General features: G+C 45.6%; 1 protein-coding gene across 2 annotated transcripts in view; it reads left to right on the top strand.

The window, feature by feature from the left end:
- gucy1a2 (guanylate cyclase 1, soluble, alpha 2) overlaps positions 1-24,330 on the top strand; it is a 306,665-nt gene that overhangs the window by 215,052 nt on the left and 67,283 nt on the right. For both annotated transcript variants that reach the window (XM_068033743.1, XM_068033742.1), the window contains exon 6: positions 11,533-11,676. In XM_068033743.1, the coding sequence (XP_067889844.1) occupies positions 11,533-11,676 (144 nt within the window). The remainder of the gene's footprint in view (positions 1-11,532; positions 11,677-24,330) is intronic.

Consider the following 24,330-nt stretch of genomic DNA (forward strand, 5'->3'; position numbering starts at 1 on the left):
TGTTTTAAATTCAGTAAATATTACTGGTCAGTTTGCCAGCTACATTCCATATATGAAATTGTATTTCGCTTGAGTGTCATCTTTTTAGCAGCCAAATAAATACCAGATAAAGCCACGTAGCGATCAAATCCTTCAAATTATGTGGCAACATAATTGATGGGGCAATTCTTTGGGTGCAGCTCAGAGTTGGTTACCTGACTGTAATGACCTTCTTCCTACAATTTAGGTTATTAACGTGGTTCAAGGTGTGTGTGATCGCAGTTGAGCACACCCCTATTTTACAAGATTTCATGGACTATATCACAGATATAGACTAACCTCCTCCTCCCTATTATTTCGGAATTTTTCAAAAAATGGTTCTATAATGCCCCTGGGGCTCAGCTGCTGTTGAACATAGCAAAGCAACAGGCAAAGTCTTGTTTAGGCACAGTTATAGCTGCAGTTATTCATTTCTTTTTTATTATAATTTGTAATTTTTTTTTCCCTGGCTGCCAGATTTCTTCCAGCGGCTGGAAAAGCACTGTACTAGCCACTGAATAAATGTGCTGTGCACTCAGCTTGCCTGCAGCCAGAAATGGCAGCCTGTCACTGGCAGTAGGGTTTATATTCTTTGACAGCAGTGCAGGTGGTTATTAGTCCCTGTTGAGGCAACAGTGCTGTCTCATTTACCATACAGTGCTGTCATTTCTAACCTAAACTAGTTTGTTTTAAGGCAGCAGTTTGATTTACTTGCTGCCCTAAACTAATTGATACCAATGTCCTTGCAGAGAGGCCAAGTAGAACAGTAAAGGAGGATTTAAACCAGTCATGTAGAAAAGCAGACAAATCTTAGAGGATGTGGGGAAGAGCTGACAATGTGAAGTGGCAAATCAATCTAATATAGTAAGCTCAAAGAGGGGTTTGGGCTATCGAGAGGTGTAATGTACGGCAGATAGAAGGGAGGTTAAGGAGAAAGACAGTGTTAGAAAGAATGAGGGAAAATCAAAGGGAAAAGTGTACTGAGGAGTATAAAAAGGTTATAGTTGTTCAGAGAACTAAGCTCACTATTTGGAAGGGTAGGCAATTATTTTGTAGCTTTGACAGAAACTTGGCTTTAGCTGGAGTGACGCCAGGAATGAAATGTGCTTGGTGAAAATTTTCAGAAGATATTGAGAAGGAATAGAGAAGTGGCCAAAATTAATTAAGAACATAATTATTGCTATAGAAGAAAAAGATTTTACTGATAGTAGTGCTTACACAGAGTCTGATAGAGACAAGAAACAGTAAACACAGAAAATAGGAGCAGGAGTAGGCCATTCGGCCCTTCGAGCCTGCTCCACCATTCATTATGATCATGGTTGATCATCCAACTCAGTAACCTGTTCCCGCTTTTGCCCCATATCCTTTGATCCCTTTAAACCCAAGAGCTATATCTAACTCCTTCTTGAAAACATACAATGTTTTGGCCTCAAATGCTTGCTGTGGTATCAAATTCCACAGGTTCATCACTCTCTGTGAAGAAATTTCTCCTCATCGCAGTCCTGAATGGTTTACCCCGTATCCTTAGACTATGACCCCTGGTTCTGGACTCCCCCGCCATCGGGAACATCCTTCCTGCATTTACCCTGTCAAGTCCTGTTAGAATTTTATTGGTTTCTATGAGATCCCCCCTCACTCTTCTGAACTCCAGCGAATATAATCCTAACCGACTCAATCTCTCCTCATACGTCAGTCCCGCCATCCCAGGAATCAGTCTGGTAAACCTTCGTTGCACTCCCTCTATAGCAAGAACATCCTTCCTCAGGTAAGGAGGCCAAAACTGCACACAATATTCCAGGTGTGGCCTCACCAAGGCCCTGTGTAATTGCAGCAAGACATCCCTGCTCCTCTACTTGAATCCTCTCGCTATGAAGGCCAACAGACCATTTGCCTTTTTTACCACCTGTTGGACCTACATGCTTACCTTCAACAACTGGTGTACGAGAACACCCAGGTCTCGTTGCATGTTCCCCTCTCTCAGTTTATAGTCGTTCAGATAATAATCTGCCTTCCTGTTTTTGCTACCAAAGTGGATAACCTCACATTTATCCACATTATACTGCATCTGCTATGCATTTGCCCACTCACTTAACTTGTCCAAATCACCCTGAAGCCTCTCTGCATCCTCCTCACAACTCACCCTCCCACCCAGTCTTGTGTCATCTGCAAATTTGGAGATATTACATTTAGTTCCCTCATCTAAATCATTAATATATATTGTGAATAGCTGGGGTCCTAGCACCGATCCCTGCGGTACCCTACCAGTCACTCCTTGCCATTCAGAAAAAGACCCATTCATCCCTACTCTTTGTTTCCTGTCTGCCAACCAATTTTCTATCCATCGCATACACTACTCCCAATCCCATGCGCTTCAATTTTATACGCTAATATCTTATGTGGGACTTTGTTGAAAGCCTTCTGAAAGTCCAAATAAACCACATCCACTGGCTCTCCCTCATCAACTCTACTAGTTACACCCTCGAAGAATTCTAGTAGATTTGTCAAGCATGATTTCCCTTTTGTAAATCCATGCTGACTCTTTCCGATTCTACCACTGTTCTCCAAGTGTTCTGCTATAAAATCTTTGATAATGGACTGCAGAATTTTCCCCACTATCGACGTCAGGCTGACTGGTCTCTAATTCCCTGCTTTCTCTCTACCTCCCTTTTTAAATAGTGGGGTTATATTAGCTACCCTCCAATGTGTAGGAACTGTTCCAGAGTCTATAGAATCTTGGAGGATGACCACCAATGCATCCACTATTTCTAAGGCCACTTCCTTAAGTACTCTGGGATGAAGACCATCAGGCCTTGGGGATTTATCGGCCTTCAATCCCATCAATTTCCCCTACACCATTTCTCTACTAATACTGATTTCCTTCAGTTCTTCTCTCTCACTAAACCCTGTGTTCCCCAACATTTCTGGTATGATATTTGTGTCCTCCTTTGTGAAGACAGAACCAAAGTATGCATTTAGTTGGTCAGCCATTTCTTTGTTCCCCATAATAAATTCCCCTGTTTGTGACTATAAGGGACCTACATTTGTCTTCACCAATCTTTTTCTCTTCACATACCTATAGAAACTTTTACAGTCAGTTTTTATGTTCCCCGCAAACTTGCTCTTGTACTCTATTTTCCCCTTTTTAATCAATCCCTTGGTCCTCCTTTGCTGAATTCTAAACTGCTGCCAATCCTCAGGTCTGTTATTTTTTCTGATGAATTTATATGCCTCTTCCTGGGATCCAATGCTATCTCTAATTTCCCTTGTAAGCCATAGTTTGGCTACCTTCCCTGTTTTACTTTTGCACCAGACAGGAATAAACAATTGTTGCAGTTCATCCATGTGCTCTTTGAATGTTTGCCATTGCCTTTCCACCATTGTCCCTTTAAGTAATGTTTCCCAATCCATCATAGCCAACTCGCACTTCATACCTTCATAGTTTCTTTGACAAGATTCAGGTCCCTAGTCTCAGAATCATGTCACTCTCCATCTTGATGACGAATTCTATCATATTATGATCGCTGATCCCCAAGGGGTCTCTCACAACTAGATTGTCAATTATTCCTCTCTCATTACACAATACCCAGCCTAGGATGGCCTGTTCTCTAGTTGGTTCCTCAATGTATTGGTCCAGAAAACCATCCTGTATACAAAGAACAAAGAACAAAGAAAATTACAGCACAGGAACAGGCCCTTCGGCCCTCCAAGCCTGCGCCGATCCAGATCCTCTATCTAAACCTGTTGCCTATTTTCTAAGGGTCTGTATCTCTTTGCTTCCTGCCCATTCATGTATCTGTCTAGATACATCTTAAAAGACGCTATCGTGCCTGCGTCTACCACCTCCGCTGGCAACACGTTCCAGGCACCCACCACCCTCTGCGTAAAGAACTTTCCACGCATATCCCCCCTAAACCTTTCCCCTCTCACTTTGAACTCGTGACCCCTAGTAATTGAATCCTCCACTCTGGGAAAAAGCTTCTTGCTATCCACCCTGTCTATACCTCTCATGATTTTGTACACCTCAATCAGGTCCCCCCTCAACCTCCGTCTTTCTAATGAAAATAATCCTAATCTGCTCAACCTCTCTTCATAGCTAGCGCCCTCCATACCAGGCAACATCCTGGTGAACCTCCTCTGCACCCTCTCCAAAGCATCTACATCCTTTTGGTAATGTGGCGACCAGAACTGCACGCAGTATTCCAAATGTGGCCGAACCAAAGTCTTATACAACTGTAACATGACCTGCCAACTCTTGTACTCAATACCCCGTCCGAAGAAGGAAAGCATGCCGTATGCCTTCTTGACCACTCTATTGACCTGCGTTGCCACCTTCAGGGAACAATGGACCTGAACACCCAAATCTCTCTGTACATCAATTTTCCCCAGGACTTTTCCATTTATTGTATAGTTCACTCTTGAATTGGATCTTCCAAAATGCATCACCTCGCATTTGCCCGGATTGAACTCCATCTGCCATTTCTCTGCCCAACTCTCCAATCTACCTATATTCTGCTGTATTTTCTGACAGTCCCCTTCACTATCTGCTACTCCACCAATCTTAGTGTCGTCTGCAAACTTGCTAATCAGACCACCTATACTTTCCTCCAAATCATTTATGTATATCACAAACAACAGTGGTCCCAGCACGGATCCCTGTGGAACACCACTGGTCACACGTCTCCATTTTGAGAAACTCCCTTCCACTGCTACTCTCTGTCTCCTGTTGCCCAGCCAGTTCTTTATCCATCTAGCTAGTACACCCTGGACCCCATGCGACTTCACTTTCTCCATCAACCTACCATGGGGAACCTTATCAAACGCCTTACTGAAGTCCATGTATATGACATCTACAGCCCTTCCCTCATCAATCAACTTTGTCACTTCCTCAAAGAATTCTATTAGGTTGGTAAGACATGACCTTCCCTGCACAAAACCATGTTGCCTCTCACTGATAAGCCCATTTTCTTCCAAATGGGAATAGATCCTATCCCTCAGTATCTTCTCCAGCAGCTTCCCTACCACTGACGTCAGGCTCACTGGTCTATAATTACCTGGATTATCCCTGCTACCCTTCTTAAACAAGGGGACAACATTAGCAATTCTCCAGTCCTCCGGGACCTCACCCGTGTTTAAGGATGTTGCAAAGATATCTGTTAAGGCCCCAGCTATTTCCTCTCTCGCTTCCCTCAGTAACCTGGGATAGATCCCATCTGGACCTGGGGACTTGTCCACCTTAATGCCTTTTAGAATACCCAACACTTCCTCCCTCCTTATGCCGACTTGACCTAGAGTAATCAAACATCTGTCCCTAACCTCAACATCCGTCATGTCCCTCTCCTCAGTGAATACCGACGCAAAGTACTCGTTTAGAATCTCACCCATTTTCTCTGACTCCACGCATAATTTTCCTCCTTTGTCCTTGAGTGGGCCAATCCTTTCTCTAGTTACCCTCTTGCTCCTTATATATGAATAAAAGTCTTTGGGATTTTCCTTAACCCTGTTTGCTAAAGATATTTCATGACCCCTTTTAGCCCTCTTAATTCCTCGTTTCAGATTGGTCCTACATTACCGATATTCTTCCAAAGCTTCGTCTTTCTTCAGCCGCCTAGACCTTATGTATGCTTCCTTTTTCCTCTTAGCTAGTTTCACAATTTCACCTGTCATCCATGGTTCCCTAATCTTGCCATTTCTATCCCTCATTTTCACAGGAACATGTCTCTCCTGCACACTAATCAACCTCTCTTTAAAAGCCTCCCACATATCAAATGTGGATTTATCTTCAAACAGCTGCTCCCAATCTACATTCCGCAGCTCCTGCCGAATTTTGGTATAGTTGGCCTTCCCCCAATTTAGCACTCTTCCTTTAGGACCACTCTCGTCTTTGTCCATGAGTATTCTAAAACTTACGGAATTGTGATCACTATTCCCAAAGTAGTCCCCTACTGAAACTTCAACCACCTGGCCGGGCTCATTCCCCAACACCAGGTCCAGTGTGGCCCCTTCCCGAGTTGGACTATTTACATACTGCTGTAGAAAACCCTCCTGGATGCTCCTTACAAATTCTGCTCCATCTAGACCTCTAACACTAAGTGGATCCCAGTCAATGTTGGTAAAATTAAAATCTCCTATCACCACCACTCTGTTGCTCCTACATCTTTCCATAATCTGTTTTCTTATTTGTACCTCTATCTCACGCTCACTGTTGGGAGGCCTGTAGTACAGCCCCAACATTGTTACCGCACCCTTCCTATTTCTGAGTTCTGCCCATATTGCCTCACTGCTCGAGTCCTCCATAGTGCCCTCCTTCAGCACAGCTGTGATATCCTCTTTGACCAGTAATGCAACTCCTCCACCCCTTTTACCTCCCTCTCTATCCCGCCTGAAGCATCGATATCCTGGGATATTTAGTTGCCAATCGTGCCCTTCCCTCAACCAAGTCTCAGTAATAGCAATAACATCATACTCCCAGGTACTAATCCAAGCCCTAAGTTCATCTGCCTTACCTACTACACTTCTTGCATTAAAACAAATGCACCTCAGACCACCAGTCCCTTTGCGTTCATCATCTGCTCCCTGCCTACTCTTCCCCTTAGTCACGCTGACTTCATTATCTAGTTCCTTACAGGCTTTAGTTACTACCTCCTTACTGTTCACTGACCTCCTCATTTGGTTTCCATCCCCCTGCCACATTAGTTTAAACCCTCCCCAACAGCGTTAGCAAAAGCACCCCCAAGGACATTGGTTCCAGTCCGGCCCAGGTGTAGACCGTCCAATTTGTAACAGTCCCACCTCCCCCAGAACCGGTCCCAATGTCCCAAAAATCTGAACCCCTCCCTCCTGCACCATCTCTCAAGCCACGCATTCATCCTGACTATTCTTTCATTTCTACTCTGACTAGCACGTGGCACTGGTAGAAATCCTGAGATTACTACCTCTGAGGTCCTACTTTTTAACTTGGCTCCTAACTCCCTAAATTCTGCTTGTAGGACCTCATCCCGTTTTTTACCTCCAAGAGATACACTCCAAGAGATCCTCCTCTACGGTATTGTGACTAATTTGATTTGTCCAATCTATATACAGATTAAAGTCACCCATAATTACAGATGTTTCTTTATCCCATGTGTCTCTAATTTCCTGTTTAATGCCATTCCCAACATCACCACTACAGTTTGGGGGTCTATATACAACCCCCACTAACGTTTTTTGCCCCTTAGTGTTTCTCAGCTCTACCCATACAGATTCCACATCGTCAGAGCTAATACCTTTCCTCACTATTGTGTTAATTTCCTCCTTAACCAGCAATGCAACTCCACCGCCTTTTGTTTTTTGTCTGTCCTTCCTAAATACTGAATACCCCTGGATGTTCATTTCCCATCCCTGGTCACCTTGCAGCCATGTCTCCATAATCCCGACTATATCATACCCGTTTACATCTATTTGCGTGATTAATTCATCCACTTTATTACAAATGCTCCATGCGTTAAGGCACAAAGCCTTAAGGCTTGTCTTTTTAACATTACTTGGCCCCTTCCCACTATTTTTCACTGTGGCCCTGTTTGATTCTGGCCTTTGATTTCTCTGCCTATCACTTTTCTTATTCCCCCTCCTGTCTTTTGTTCTTATCTTTGATCCCCCTCCTCTGACTCCTTGCAAAGGTTCCCATCCCCCTGCCATTTTAGTTTAAACCCTCCCCAACCAATCTAGGATGTAAAGGATGTTACCATATTGTGAATACATTATCCATCACCATATAGGATGCAAAAAAATCAAAAATAACATTTGTAGGTAATTTCTGAGAGGTTTGCACTGGTAACAGGAGTCACAGACTTTTGCTAGTGCTGTTGGGGAGGGTTTAAACTAGCTTGTCAGGGGGATGGGAATTTGAAGGGTAGCTCAAATTGGAAGGAAGTAAAGCTGGAAACAGGAGGTAGAAAAGTAGCAAGTGACATTAGATGGCAGGCAAAACAAAGGCAAGCATCAACTAGGTTTAGAATGCAGAATAACGTCAAGAAGACAAGGTTAAGGGCACTCTACCTGAATGCACACAGCATTCGCAACAAGGTTGATGACTTAAAGGCCCAAATAGAGGTAAATGGGTATGATCTAATTGCCAATACGGAAACATGGCTACAGGGTGACCAAGACTAGGAACTGAATATTCAAGGATATTCGACATTTAGGAAGGACAGGAAAAAGGAAAAGGAGGTGGTGTTGCACTGATTGTAAGGGATTGGATCAGTACATTAATAAGGGAGGATCTCAGTTCAGAAGAAAAAAATGTGGAATCTGTTTGGGTGGAGCTAAGAAACAGCAAGGGACAGTAAAAACTGGTAGGAGTTGTTTATAGGCCACCAAACAGTAGTGGTAGTGTGAGGCATGGTATTAATCAGGAGATTACAGAAGCATGTAGCATGGGTAATACAATAATTATGGGTGACATCAATCTGCACATAGACTGGGTAAACCTAATGAGCACTAATGCTGTGGAGGATGAGTTTCTGGAATGTGTTAGGAATGGTTTTCTAGAGCAGTATGTTGAAGAACTGACTAGAGAGTAGGCTATTTTAGATCTAGTATTATGTAATGAGCAAGGGCTAATTAGTAATCTTGTTGTAAAAGAACCTTTCGGGTTGAGTGACCATAATATGATAGAATTTTACATTATGTTTGAAAGTTCAATCTGAAGCCAGGGTGTTAAATTTAAACAAAGGAATTTATGAAGGTGGGAGGGGCAAATTGGTTGAGGTGGATTGGGAAAATACATTAAAAGGTATGACAGTGCATAGACCATGGATAGTCTTCAAAGAATTATTACATAGCTTACAGCAACTATACATTCCTTCAAGGCACAAAACCCCCAAAAGTAAAGACAGTCAACTGTGGATAAGAAAGGAAGTTAAGGATTGTATAAGATTAAAAGAAAAGGCCTATAAAGTTGCCAGAAATAGTAGTAAACCTGAGGATTGGGAGGATTTTAGAGTACAGCAAAGGAGGACCAAGAAACTGATAAAGAAAGGGAGAATAGAATATGAATGTAAACTAGCAAAAAACATAAAAACGGACCGTAAAAGCTTCTATATAGGTATGTAAAAAGGAAACATTTGGCTAAGACAAATGTGGGTCCATTACAGGCAGAGTCAGGAGAATTTCTAATGGGGAACAGAGAAATGGCAGAGAAGCTAAATGATTACTTTATGTTTGTCTTCACTGAGGAAGATAAAAGAAATCTCCCAGAATTAGAGATCCAAGGGACTGGGGAGAATGAGAGATTGAAGGAAATTAGTATTAGTAAGAAGGTTGTATTGGAGAAATTAATGGAGCTGAAGGTTAATAGGTTCTCAGGGATTGATATTCTCCATCCCAGAGTGTTGAAAGACGTAGCTATGGAGATAGTGGATGCATTGGTGATCATCTTCCAAAATTCCATAGATCCTGCAACAGTTCCTGCAGATTGGAAGGTAGCAAATGTCACCCCACTATTTAAGAAGGGAGGGAAAGAGAAAATAGGGAAATACAGACCTGTTAGCCTTACATCAGTAGTAGGGAAAATGTTAGAATCTATTCGAAAGGATGTGATAGATGGACATTTGGATAATAATGATCTGATTGGGCATAGTCAACATGGATTTATGAATGGGAAATCATGTTTGACGAACCTGTTGGAGTTTTTTGAGGATGTTACCAACAGAATTGATAAAGGGGAGTCGGTGGACGTATTATACTTGGATTTTCAGAAGGCCTTTGATAAAGTCCCCCACAGGAGGTTGGTTAGCAAAATTAAAGCACATGGGATAGGAGGTAATAAACTGGCATGAATTAAGGATTGATTAACAGGCAGAAAACAGAGAGTATGAATAAATGGGTCATTTTCATGCTGGCAGGGCCGCAACTTGTGAGGTACCGCAAGGATCAGTACTTGGGCCCCAGCTGTTCACAATATATATCAATGATTTGTACGTGGAGCCAAATGTAATATTTCCAAGTGATACAAAACTAGGTGGGAATGTGTGTTGTGAGGAAGATGCAAAGAGGCTTTAAGGGGATTTGGAAAGACTTAATGAGTGGGCAAGAACGTGGCAGCTGGAATGTAATGTGGAAAAATGTGCGGTTATCCATTTTGGTAGGAGAAACAGATGTGCAGAGTATTTCTTAAATGTTAAGAGATTAGAAAGTGTAGATGTACCAAGGGACCTGGGTGTCTTTGTCAATAAGTCACTGAAAGCTAACATGCAGGGTGCAGCAAGCAATTAAGAAGGTTAATGGTATGTTAGCCTTCATTGCAAGAGGGTTTGAGTATAGGAGGAGTGAAATCTTGCTTCAATTGTATAGAAACTTGGTTAGACCGCCCCTGGAGCGCTGTGTGCAGTTCTGGTCCCTTTACCTTAGGACATATATTATTGCCATAGAGGGAGTGCAACGAAGGTTCACCAGACTTGTTCCTGGGATGGAGGGACTGTCCTATGAAGAGAGATTGGGAAAACTCAGCCTGTATTCTCCAAAGTTTGGAAGAATGAGAGATGATCTCATTGAAACCTACTAAATACTTAAAGGGATAGACAGGGTAGATGCAGGTAAGATGTTTCCCCTGGTTGGGGAGTCTAGAACAAGGGGACACAATTTCAAAATAAGGGGGAAGCCACTTAGGACCAAGATGAGGAGAAATTTCTTTACTCAGAGGGTTGTGAATCTTTGGAATTCTCTCCCCCAGAGAGCTGTGGAAGCTCAGTCATTGAGTATGTTTAAAGTAGAAATTGACAGAATTCTAAATACCAATGACATAAAGGGATATGGGCATAGTGTGGGAAAAAAGTATTGAAGTGGATGATCAGCCATGAGCGTATTGAATGGTGGAGCAGGCTCAATGGGCTGAATGACCTACTCTTGCTCCTATGTTCCTATGAATGGAAGTGCAAAGTTGGATGTGGGACAGTTTGAAGGGTACTTTGGGGTATCGTACCTGTTCCTATGTTTCTAAAGCTTAGAAATTGGTTTGCTGGGGCAATCTTGATCCCTAAAGGAATCGATCCCTAAACTGAAACTGGTAGGTTTGCGGTTCACCTGATATTGGGATTCAGGCCTCAATTACATCGGATCAGTGAGCTACAGGTAGGTGTTCCCAGATAGCTTGCTGGTGGAATTTCAGGCTGCTGCGTTGTGGAGTGGCGGTGGACCTCAAAGGTCTTACAAGAGGGGGATCAACCGGGAAGGAAAGGAGTAACCATGAGAGGGAGAGGAGTGACTAGGAGACAAGGGTATCTGGGTGGGGTGGGGGGGTGGTGGTGACAGGGAGAGGGTCAAGTCCATGATTGGGAGGGGAAATCAAAGCAACAAGCGGAAGGGGGTGTTTGAAGTAGTGATTAAGAGGAAGGAAAGTGGTGCCAGCAGTGGATTGGGGGTTTAACGTGGTGCTGAGAGGAACAATCCTCCACCTCCCAGCTCTACATTCAGTTAAGTATTTTTTTCACAAAGTTTATCATTTTGCTGTCATTGCCTTTTTCTTTCTTATTTCTGCAGGTGGAAACAATAGGTGATGCATACTGCGTCGCTGGCGGGTTACACAGAAAGAGCAGCGTTCACGCTAAACTCATAGCCCTGATGGCACTGAAAATGATGGAACTGTCTGAGGAGGTGATGACACCCAATAGAAAACCCATTAAGGTGAATAATGGTACTAGAGACATAAATAATTCTCAGCCTCTTTGTTTTTCCTTTTATCTAATCAGCTCTAACATTTTCATTTAGTGCTTAGTATAAATAACAGGACTGTATCAACATTGGCTCTTCAATTATAGCAAGACAGGATTGTGCAGACTCTTGAAACAAAAACAAAACATGCTGGAAATACTCAGCAGGTCTGGCAGCATCTGTGGAGAGAGAAGCAAAGTTAACGTTTCAGGTCTGTAACCCTTCATCAGAACTCTGCAGACTCTTGTCTGCTTCAATCCTAAACAAAAATGTCTCATGCATTTTGCTACAATGGGTGACATTTTAGTTAGTATTAGAGGTGGAATTATTTGTTATAGGAAGACTGGTTACAATGGAATTGAATGCTGAGAGTTGTGCTGAGATCTTTGAATAGAATAAAAAGAAATTAAAGGGAAAAAGTTAGTAATAGAAATATGTTACAGGGAACCAAATGAACAAAGGGATGCTGATTGCTGATGCAATTTTGTGAGAGCAGATAAGTCACATGAGTGCCGGGTTTTCAGTGGTAACACTGGCGGATTTCAATCTTCCTGATATTAACTGGAATCCACAAAGAACATGTGAGCAGGAATTTATTGAAATTGTGAGGACTCATTTAAAATAGTTGTCAAGAAACTCACCAGAGATAATGCTAAATTGGATTTAGTTCTAATTAAAAAGTTACATTTTAAACCAACTGATTTTAAAGGAATGAGAGAATGCATGGGAATCGTAAAATGGGAAGAGTTACTGGAAGGAAAAATGTTGAACGGAAGTAGAATAATTTCAAAGGGATAGTTTTAAAGATGCGAAAGAAATTAATCCCTGAAATAGGTCAGGAACAAAATAAGAGAGTAAGACCAGCAGGGGAATGGGATTGACTGGATTGTTGTACAGAGAGCTGGCATGGACCTGATGGGCTGAGTGGCCTCGTTCTGTGCCATAATGGCACTAAGGGGGAAATCTTTGCTTTCCCCCGCAGCAGGTTTGGAGCTGGGGAGAGCATAAAATCGGGTGGGATAGTGGTGGAGGGGTTGGGTTCCCACCACCATCCCTCCTCCGTCAAAATTAAGTCCGGGTTGGGAAAGCTTGAGAACTAGCCTGCCCTGCTGCTAATTGAATCCCTTAATGGGGAAATTAATCCCCAATTAAGGGCCTCATCCCACACCATCGCAATTAGCTGTGAGGCGGGTGGCCCCGTTGCCACACGGGAAGCACAGCAAGCTGCTTCCCGGCTCCGGGTTTGGTGGGGGGGCGGAGGTGGTCCCTTGTTAAAAGGCAACAGGAAGGGGGGGGCTGCTGACAGCCATCCCCCACCCTTGCTACTGACTCTCCTACATCCCCTCCCCCACGACCCCCACTCTGTGAGAGCCCTCCTGCTCTGACCTACCTGTGGCTCGTGTCCAGCGCCGCTCCTGGGCCTCCAGTAGGTGCTCCATCGGCAGTAGCCACCGGCTCCGTGGTGGCGCTGCTCCGTGCAAGAGCTGCCGGCTTCTGATTGGCTGGCCTTTTGGAGACGAGATGTTGCTTTTTCCAAATGTCAAGACCCCTGTCGCAAGCATAAATTCCTGGCTTATGACTCTATGGCCAGTTTGCCTTAGTAACAAAGTTTTGAAAGGGATTGAGGAGAAAGAGAAAACATAAGTTTCTTGAAATAAAAACAAAATACTGCGGATGCTGGAAATCTGAAATAAAAACAAGAAATGCTGGAAATACTCATCAGGTCTGGCAGCATCTGTGGAGAGAGAAGCAGAGTTAACGTTTCAGGTCAGTGACCCTTCTTCAGAACTGGCAAATATTAGAAATGTAAAAGGTTATAAGCAAGTAAAGCGGGGGTGGGGCAAGAGATAACAACACCTTCTCCTTTGAATTCATGACTTCTCACTCAGAGGCAGGACTGCTACCACTGAGCCAAGGCTGACAACCAAAGCCATGTATAGACTGATTATTGTCTATTAGCAGTTTTGTTTGTAATAAATAACTGATTAACTATTTCAGGGTATCCTTTATTTCCTTGCCTTTGAAAATGGAAAAGTGCCTTCTGTAGTTGATGTGATGTAATGACTTTTATTTTCTAACTGGATCTGCTGAACCAACTGACAAATTTCTCAGTGATAGAAACAAGATTTTTCTTTTTCATAATTGAGCTGAAGGTGTTCAGAAAAGTTACCTTATTAATTCATGAGTTCATGTTAATTCCTCTTTACACTTCTAAAGATCTATTACAATTCAAAACCAATGGTGTGAAGTCGTCTGTGTAATATTAATATTGCATTGCATTACAACAGTGACCTCACTTCAAAAAAGTACTTCACTGAAGTACTGTAAAACAGAGAAAGGGGCTATATCAATGTAAGTCTTTATTTCTTGTATAAATATGGTTGACAATGCTTTAGAATTGTATTTGATGAACTTTGGAATGAATGACTACTAAATAAGATAACCAAATGAAAATGTCATCTCCAAAACATGGAAATGAGTTCTATATAAAATACAATGGCACAGATTCCTTTATAAATGTGCCTTAGGAGCAACAAAATATGCCTAATATTAAAGGTCATGATGAATCTGCGATTATAAAGGTAACATACTACACAGGAGATTTCTAGTATCAGCAATCCCAATTTACTAGCCACATAAAGATGAGAAGCATGGAGATAATTTTTTACATGAACATGCTGTATTTTCCCCATAGAAAGATTCAAAGCAAATCATTTTCCAATAATCTTTATGAAACATGTCGGTCACTTTTTTCATTGACCTTACTGTAATCAGGAGATTTTGATTATGTTGCCAGCTTCAAAGCAACAGTGAACTTTGATTGATAGCATAAGAGCATTCTAAAGTACAGATAGATGTTCATTGAAATTTAGTGTAAAAGGGTGACAATTGGATTCGAAAAGAAATAAGAATCTTTTGGAAAAGAATACAGGGAGAAACGAATGGAAAGTGAAAGTTCAATTTTGAGAAAATAGATGAAGGCCAAAGATCATCTACCTTCAGCCTCAGTTTAGGTGTATATTTGTACTAGAAACCCAAACACCAGACTGCCAGGAAACAAATGACTAACAGCTAGGAGGTACTTTTGTTTAAAATAGATGAGTTGTAATAGGGAAAATACTGGTGTCAGGGAAAGGTCAGAAAATAGCTACTAAAAAGGACAATAGTACCACTGCAGGAAGTGAGTAACCTGGGTGACAAAAATGTCAGCTGGATCAAAGAAACGTGTGGAAAACTTCTGGAATTCTGACCTGGACGTCCTCCTAATGGCGATGTAAAGCAGGAGGAGCAGACTGTTTGGGGTTAGGAGCTGACATACCAAGACTGCAATGCACTGTGCATGCCAATAATAGTGTCATTTGTATGAAAAACTAGTGCATTCCACTATCCCACTCATGAAAGTATCGAGAACAAGAGGGCACAGATTTAAAATAATGGTAAGAGAAGCAACATTTTTACACAGCGAGTCATTAAGGTCTAGAATGCGCTGCCTGAGAGTGTGGTGGATGCAGGTTCAATTGAAGCATTCAAAAGGGAATTAGACTGTTTTATGAAAAGGAAGAATGTGCAGGGTTACAGGGAGAAGGCGGGGGAATGGCACTAAGTGAATTGTTCTTTCGGAGAGCTGATGCAGACACAATGGGCTGAATGACCCCCTTCAGTGCTGTAACAATTTTGTGATTCTATGTGATTCTCTGCATTAGATGGTAGCTCGTGGGTTGCACATACACAATTTTCCAATATGCTTTCCTGGTGGTTGAATCTTTGCATCAGATGTACGCAAGGAGGACATTTACCCTTATGTTGCTTTTAATGTGCAGACAGTGGCCGTGTCTGAAAATTCTAACACTTTCTTATATTTTTCACTTTGAACTTTGAAAAAGTTTGATGTTGAATTTACTTTCTCTTATTAATAATGAGTTTAATTGTTCACTCTTACGTTAAACATTGTTTGGAATAATTGGAATTCAGTTTAAATTGTGCAATACTTAGAATACCCCTGTCTACTGAACACAGCTAGTGCCCATGAATCTGCAATGAGAGCAGGGAATCTAGTTTGATACTGCATGTATGTAAGAGGTGTTGACCTTGTTACTTTCCCTAGTTTTACCAATGGAACTGTCATGCATTTATTACAATTCGAATCTTTTATAGTGCTTTTTGAGATGATTGTGTGAAAGACATACAAGCTCTCAACAAAAGAGGCTTAATAATTATTAATTTTATTCTTGAACTTAAATTGCATTGTGAAATGACTTTTTTAAAAATTAATGATTAGACTATCTGCCAGCAAGACATGTCAAACTGAAGGACTAGTCTGCTAAAGGTAAAATTGCATGTCACTTTTGTATTTAATTTGCCCTTAGTTTGTGATAAATAATGTAGAGTGCGAGTTGATTAATAATGTTCTACAGCGGAACTTTCCCCTCTCCCCATATTCAGGGAAAATATTCAAGGTCAAACAGAATCGAGAACAGCAGCAGCAGCATACAGTGATGGAACATACTGAAAGTGGCTGGGTCAAGCAGTTTCCTGTGTCATGATAATTCCAGTTGTAAAACACCAAGGCTGAAATTTCTTACCTGACAATTCCCTTGGGGTCAAGGGGAAGGAGCGAAGTTAGCATGGGGCAAAGCTGTGCTATGACCACCTCACCGACACTCACATGCCCCATGCAACTGGAAGCTCTGGTGCCTGCCAGTCATTGGTGTGGGAGAGAGGGGTATATAGGCTACACCCCATCCCTTAGCTTTGTCTTCTGTCATTTTCTTTTATAAAATTGCAATGCATTTCTTCAGGGATTAAGGCCACTTTCCTGGTTGGACCCCACTGGTTGGGCCCATTTCTACTTGTTATGTCTCAGCTCAGTGGACACACCAACCCCCACAGATATGATGGGTCCTGACAGAGCTTATGTAGCAGGAACTCCCAAAAGTAGAAATACCTCCTCCTGACTCCATCACCCTTGATGACATTTGCCTCATAATGTAGACCCGCAATTGTTGACAACGCGATCGGTAGGTGGCGCTGTTTTGGCACATGCGCAAATGCAGCATGTGCCACGAAAACGTCACAGCCTGTGACTGTAGCAGCTGCCAGGACTAAAGATGGCGCTGCTCAAAGAATCACAGAGATGAAACCTAACAAACACATGCAGAATACAATGGCCGGAGTGAGAGAGTGGAGCAGGCCGGGGAGAGCAGCGCGGGGGCCGGGGAGAGCAGCGCGGGGAGAGCAGCGGTGCCGGGGGGGGAGGGGGGGGGGAGAGAAGGGGGGGGGAGAGAGAGGGAGAGGAGGGAGAGAGAGGGAGAGGGAGAGGGAGAGGGGGGGAGAGAGAGGGAGAGGGGGGAGAGAGAGGGGGGGAGAGAGAGGGCGAGGGGGGAGAGGAGGGAGGGGGGAGAGAGAGGGAGAGGGAGGGGGGAGAGGGGGGGGAGGGAGGGGGAGAGAGGGAGAGGGAGGGGAGGAGAGGGAGAGGGAGGGGGGGAGAGAGAGGGAAAGGGAGGGGGGAGAGAGAGGGAGGGAGGGGGGAGAGAGAGAGAGGGGGGGGAGAGAGAGGGAGAGGGAGGGGGGAGAGAGAGGGAGAGGGAGGGGGAGGGAGAGGGAGGGGGGAGAGAGAGGGAGAGGCGAGGGGGGAGAGAGAGGAGAGGAGAGGGTGGGGGGAGAGGAGAGGAGAGGGGGGGTAGAGAGAGCGAGAGGGAGGGGGGGAGAGAGAGGGAGAGTGAGGGGGGGAGAGAGAGGGGAGAGGGAGGGGGGGAGAAAGAGGGAGAGGGAGGGGGGAGAAAGAGGGAGAGGGAGGGGGGGGAGAGGGAGGGGAGGGAGGGGGGGAGAGAAAGAGGGGGGAGGGAGAGGGAGGGGGGAAGGAGGAGGGAGGGGTAAAGAAGGGGGGAGGGGTGGAGAGCTGGGGGGAAGTGGGGGTGAGGGGGAGAGGGAGAGGAGGAAGGGAGGAGAGAGTGGGGGGGGGGGGGTGGAGCAGCGGAACAGAAGGGGAGTGCCTTTTTCTGTGCATGCGCCATAAACACAACAGCAAAAGACTTACTGGCCAGTCCCTGGACCCGGTGACACCAAGGTCTTCGCATGCTCGCTCCCCCGCAGCTCTCTACGGCCTCTCGCTTCCGGCCCTCTCCATTCAGCCGTTCCCTCCAGCTGCGGATGCCCAATCCAGTTTCTTTCTCCCCTTCTCCACAGTACTTCAGGCATTGCAACTGTCTGGTCCCTGCATTTTGCATGCTCCCTCTCCCCACCCCTCCCTGCTCTCCCCACCCCTCCCCCTCTTCACCCAACCCTCCCCCTCTTCACCCACCCTCCCTCTACCCCCCCTACCTCCACCCAAACCCTCCCCCTCTTCACACCCACCCCTCCCTCTACCCCCCCTACCTCCACCCCTCCCTCTACCCCCCTACCCTCCACCCCTCCACCATAGTTGAATATCTGAAGTGCAGTTGCAAAGTCGGGGAAATAGCATGCAAAACAAAACCTCAACAATTCTGGGTTTAATTATTGAAAAGTTTTATTAAGTTCATTAAGTATCCGAGGAACTGCTGTGCATGGATACATGAGTGTTGTGTCCAGCATTCCCGTTAGACAGACAGGCCGAGTCTCTGCTATGCACAGCTAAAGAGATTGTTCCTGGAGAGCCTTGTGGTGAATGAACGCTTGGCTCTCTGTTCCACTACTGTATTGTCCATGCGAAGAAGGCAAAGTCACAAGAGTCTGAGCTCAGTCTATTCTTGCTGAATGATCCCCAAGTGCTTGACCCCTTTGGACGCCTTCTCTGCTTGACAGGCAGCAGCTGGCAATTGCGGAGTCTCACAAGGCTCTGCATGGTTGTTTCAAGGGCGGATGGGGAAACATGTGGCTGTGTGTCCACGTGCACTGCTTGGATGGGTGCAGGAACAGGTGACTGTGTAACTGAACAGCAAGGAGAGGGTACCGCAGGTGGGGGAAGTGGAGCTTTGAACAGGCAGGCGTATGTATGGTCCATCAGATCATTAGGCCAGGGGGTGAAACGCTCAGGATCCATGGATTGTGGCACGCGACTGATGTCCAGCGCGTGGCCACCTCCATCCGAAGGTGCTTCCGGGCAATTGTTGGGCAAATTAATTGGCTCCATCTCATCAGCCAGTCCTTGTGTTTATGGCGCATGCACAGAAAAAGGCACTTCCCTTCTGCTCCGCTGCTCCCCCCCTCCCCCCCGACCTCCCTTACCCCCGTCCCTCCCTTCCCTCCTTCCCTTCCCTCCTTTCCTCCCGACCTCCCTTCCCTCCTTTCCCCCCGACCAACCTCCCTTCCCCCCCGTCCCTCCCTTCCCCCTCCCTTCCCCCTCCCTTCCCCCTCCCTTCCCCCTCCCTTCCCCCTCCCTTCCCCCCACCTTCCCCCCCACCTTCCCTCCCTCCCTCCCTTCCCCCCACCTTCCCCCCACCTTCCCCCCCTTCCCTCCCTCCCTTCCCTCCCTCCCTTCCCTTCCCTTCCCTTCCTCCCTTCCCTTCCCTTCTTCCCTCCCTCCCTTCCCTTCCCTCCCTTCCCTCCCTCCCTTCCCTCCCCTCCCTCCCCTCCCCTCCCTTCCCTCCCTCCCTTCCCTCCCTCCCTTCCCTCCTCCCTTCCCTCCTCCCTTCCCTCCTCCCTTCAAATGTATTTTCAGAGCAACTTACCTTGGAACAATCTCCTCTGTCTAATAAAAATGAAGCAAATGTCCAAAATGACTAAATAATTGAGATAAAATGCCCGACGAAACCTCTCCACCTTCCATTTTCAAAAACTCGCGCCGAAGCTTTCGGAAGATTGACACACATGCGCACACGGTCTCAGGCCCTCTGCGCATGCGCTGCGGTCCGGATTGCCAGGACCAGTTTGCGCATGCGCAAAGGCCAACCTGGCGTGTTCCCCGAGGAAGATGACGTTACGCGATGACGTCATCTGCGCATGCGCAAACTGGTCCTGGCAATCCGGACCGCAGCGCATGCGCAGAGGGCCTGAGACCGTGTGCGCATGTGCGCACCGCGGCGCATCCTGATGACGTAGCGTTGTCATCAATCACTTTGCAGAATGTATGGGTGGGGTTTCCACACATTGGGCTGGAGTTTGTTTTCCCCCAGGCATTGGCTTCCATGGCGGGGGGGGACCTGAAGCTGGCTTCAGTTGAGTCCCGCCAGGGACCTCGATTCCGTGAGGGCCCGGCTCAATCCTCCTGGCAGCGCGAGGCTCCGTGGCGGCCCCTCCACCACTGGGCGACAGGACCTCAATTAAAATATTCAAATCAATAAAATGAATACATTTAAATAGACTTACCTGCGATCTTGAGGGCCCGCTGTGATCTTTGGTGTGGCGGCCGGCACTCCCGCGCCTTCAAATCCCCGTCTGGAGAAACGCAGTGCCACACTGGTAGGACGGGGGAGGAAGTAAGATTTTCAGTGCTGGGGGTGGGGAGGGAACAGGGTCAAATAAACGTGACGGGTGTAGGGGATGGTGGAAAGGGTTGATCTTTAAACTTTGTGCAGTCTGGGGTGGGGGGAAGGTCAGATGTAAAAGTTAAGAGTTTTGGGGGGGAAGGGCAAATAGTTACTGTAATTGTTACTGGAGGGGTAGGAAAGGGGCATTATAAATTTATTTATTTAATTTTGGGGGAGTTACTTCTTTAAAAATGTAAATGTGCCGGTAAGGCAGGCTGCCCTTTAGAAATGACGCCAGCGCCTGCGCACAGGCAGCTGACGTCATTGTCGGCGACAGACAGCCAGACCGCACCATGTGACTGGGCAGGCTGTTCCAGCCATTTAAATGAGCCGCTGCGCAGGAGGTGGCCTTGGCTCTTTGGCTGCGTGGGCTGCCATTTTTTGAGCTCACCGCCAAGATCGGCAGTAAGCTCTTAAAATCCAGCCCATTATGAAGCAAATTGGACAGATCTCTTCGAAATTCTAGGGTGGTTCCACTGGTCTCCTGCCTGCATCCATAAAACTTTAATCTTGAAGTGATCATAAAGCATTAAAAACAATGAGAGATATTGAAAACCAGGCATGGGATTCTCAATGGACATGATATCATTATAACAGAGAAGGATAAGCAGCAAAGGACAATGGATGAAAGGAGAATGAGGCAGCAATTGAGGGGAATGCAATCTTCAGGATATTGTTCTCTCCAAAGAATTTACAGGCCACAGAGATTCTATGCAGACTGCAGTGATGAACTCTGTGTTAGAAGAGTGCGCTTCATCAAAGACGCAATACGTGACCCGTGCAGCTACTACATGAAGAGATGTGTCCATGCTCAGAAACCTCTGCCTGTAGCTGTGAAGGTCACAATCAAAGTCAACTTTTATGCTACTGGATTGTTTCAGGCAACTATGGAGATCTGTGCACTACCAGCCAGGGTGTTATCTAGGCATCTATTTCTCAAGTAACTGACATATGCTTTCCAGAGAACTCGGGTGTTCATCCACTTTGGATTCACAGCATGGTGAATAGCAAAATAGAGGCAACCAATTTTATGTCTGTTGGCATTCCCAAAGTGCAGGGTGCAATAGACGGCACCCATGTTACTTTGTGAGCTCTTACAGTCAACCCCTTCAACTTCCTAAATAGAAAGGGCTACCATTTGCTCAATTTCCATGATGGTTTGTGACAACATCAAAGAATCTGTCATGTCAATGGAAGATTTGCTGTAAGTTGCCATGACACGCACATCTTTAAGAATTCTGCATTCTCTGAGCTCTTTGCCCCAGTTTTTGGTCACTGGGGTGGGTAAGTCACAAAATTTGTCTAACCACCTCATTTCCCAGTTAGTGGCATGACCCTGACCAGACCGACCACATAGCCTTGGACATCATTTAGTGGCTGGCATTCTCTGCATATTCCAGGGGGCTGAGTTGAGAAGAAATCACATGCTCCAGGCAGCTGTCCCTTTTAAAGGTGCAGTCCCTATAAAAGGGAAGTTACAGCAATGCACCACAGGTTGCTTGATAATTGTTTATTGCCATTCAAAGATAAGCTATGGCACATTGGGAAAGGAGAGAGCTGCCCGCTTTTGTGGTGCTGCCCTGGATGCATAATGTAGAGAAGTTGAAGACAGGAAGGAGGCCATGTTTCTGGTGTTGGGCAGGAAGCCCTCAGGACTAACCCTCCAAAGGGAATGGGAGCAGGTGGCGAGGGTGGTCAATGCCCAGAACTTGACAGTAGTGCTGCAAAATGTTTAATGACCTCACTTGGATGGTCAAGGTGAGTGAAGGCACCTGAACATCACATCTCTCACCACCACACCATACATCTCTCACTCTGATTAATTCACCACAACCCCATTACTCACTCAGGACTTTATTTAACAGGCAGATACTCCACCTCACCTTCACACATCTATCAATGCTTCCAGTCTCATATCCACCTCTCATTGCCTCCACATACCTCCAGACATTCAGTTAAGCAGGCACATCACCCAAACACATTGATTCACAGTCACTGACATTCTGCCCTCTCTCTTGCAGGAGGAGGCCACCCACAACTGGAGAGAGTCAGATAGCCTGCACATTGGCTAGGAGCATGGAGCAGTCTGGTTCCACCATGGCAAAGGGCATCACACAGTGTTTGGAACCCATCCTTTCTATTGTGGAAGTGAGATGCATCTCCTTGGCAGCACTACCAGAGCGACCCATGACAGTGTATGCTCTGATTCTGCAAGTGAGTAGCCAGAGATCTCATGACCTCTGTCTGAGCTTCCACTGCTACACAGGTGGAGGCATCCTGATGTCTCAGTGCTGCAGTGGAAGTCATGAGATCCCTGGCTACTCGCATGCAGGCTCAGATTGCTGCCATCCAGCACAGACAGCTGCCGTTGTGGATGTGAATCTCAATGCTCGACTGGGCATGCAGGCTCCCACAGCAGTCCAGCAATCTGTGTTCCAGCATTATAAGGTTTGCTGAGGTGCCGCCTCATGGAACTGGCAGTGGCACCATGAAGCATGAACCTGCTGTCCTTTCTCAGGATGACAGCATTCGTCCTCCCACAACTGCCACTCCACCAGTGCCCTCATGGTTGCCTTTCAGCCAGCTAGCCCTGACTGCGGCCACCCATGCCTATGCAATCCGAAGCCCAACCCTCAAGACCCAGAGTTGCTCGAGGGGATCCTGCAAGGTGATCTGCAGTCTCCACGATTGAAAGTCAGCAGCCTTCTATGAGCCATGCTGCAGCCACTGGGGCAGCACTGCGTATGAGCACTAGGCCAGGTAAGGGCACCTGGAAGACAGACACTGAGGGGCTGCACAAGGGTGATTGGTTCTGATTTTTTTGTATTATTGAGGTATTGCTGGATAAAGTTGTTGTGTGATTGTTTTTGCTGCTGGGCTTTATTGAGTGATGGTGGCCAAGGGAACCTTTTCACAGGGATTCTGAGCCTATGGTGAGGGAATGGTGAGTCCATGTGTTTCCTTTTAACTAAAGCAAAGCCTCAGCATATGAACACACTTGCTCCAATCAGTTGTATGTGGTGCATGTGGTTTCCTCCCTTCCTTTTCCTTTTCCTCCCTTCCTTTTCCTTTTCCTCCTCCTCCTCCCGAGATGGCCCTTGGATCCGAGGCTGGGCCCTCATAATTACGGGTTTCTGGAAGATGCAGCACACCACCACAAACTATCTTGAGTGTGTACTGCAAAGATCTGCCTGAGCAATCTAAGTAGCAAAATCTCTGTTTTAGGAGCCCAATGGCTTGCTCCATGGTGTTGCGGGGGTTCCATTACTCTCATTGGCGACCCTTTGACCTTGCATGGTGGGATGGTGGGAGGGAATCATGAGCAACATTCCCTCTATGCTGTGCAGGTGTGCAGCCACTCAGCAATCTAGAACTTACTGCGCATGTGACCAACACAGTTCACTTGTTAACAAGGCCCTTGCCATCCATAAAGTTATTGTGGATGCTTGCATTGACATCATGGCCATAACAGAAACCTGGCTGAGGGGTGATGACAGCTTGCCCCTCAATGAAGCCTCCCTGCCTGGTTACATCTTCCACCACTTGCCCTGCCGAGACTGTTTCGGTTGGGGCATTGCGCCTATCACTGGATCACACCTTGGCTTGACCCCCTACTTCTCTGGCACTTTCTCCTCCTTTGAGCATCTCATCTTATTCTACCCCTCTCATCTCTCATTCAAAATCATCGTTCTCTACCTCCTCCCTTGTAAGATAAAAATTTTCTCACTGCAATATCTTCATGCTTTCCTCGCTCAGCCTTTGCACCAAATGACTTATTCTTGGTGATTTCAACCTCCATCTCATCTCATCATGTTCACTCTCCTCTGAGATCACTGCCCTCTTATTCTCCCTAAATTTCTCCTTCCATTTAAACTCCCTAACCCATATTCATGGCTACCCCCTTGACCATCTCACATGGTCTTGCTAGTCCCATTGTATCATTCACAGATAAACTATCTCTAATCACTTCCTTGTATCACTCACTATCCACACTCCATGACCTAATTCTACCTCCTTATGTATCTGTCCTTGGAAAGAACTATCCCTCAATTCACTTATAACTTCACTTTCAAAATCCCAACTGTCTAGCTTTTGGCCCTCCATTTGTCACAACATTTCTGGAGCTACTGATTTGCTCAACTGCATCTTCAACTCCACCTTTGAAACCTTAGTCTCCAAT

The sequence above is a fragment of the Heterodontus francisci genome, chromosome 6 (assembly GCF_036365525.1).
Source record: "Heterodontus francisci isolate sHetFra1 chromosome 6, sHetFra1.hap1, whole genome shotgun sequence".
Classification (NCBI taxonomy): Eukaryota; Metazoa; Chordata; class Chondrichthyes; order Heterodontiformes; family Heterodontidae; genus Heterodontus; species Heterodontus francisci.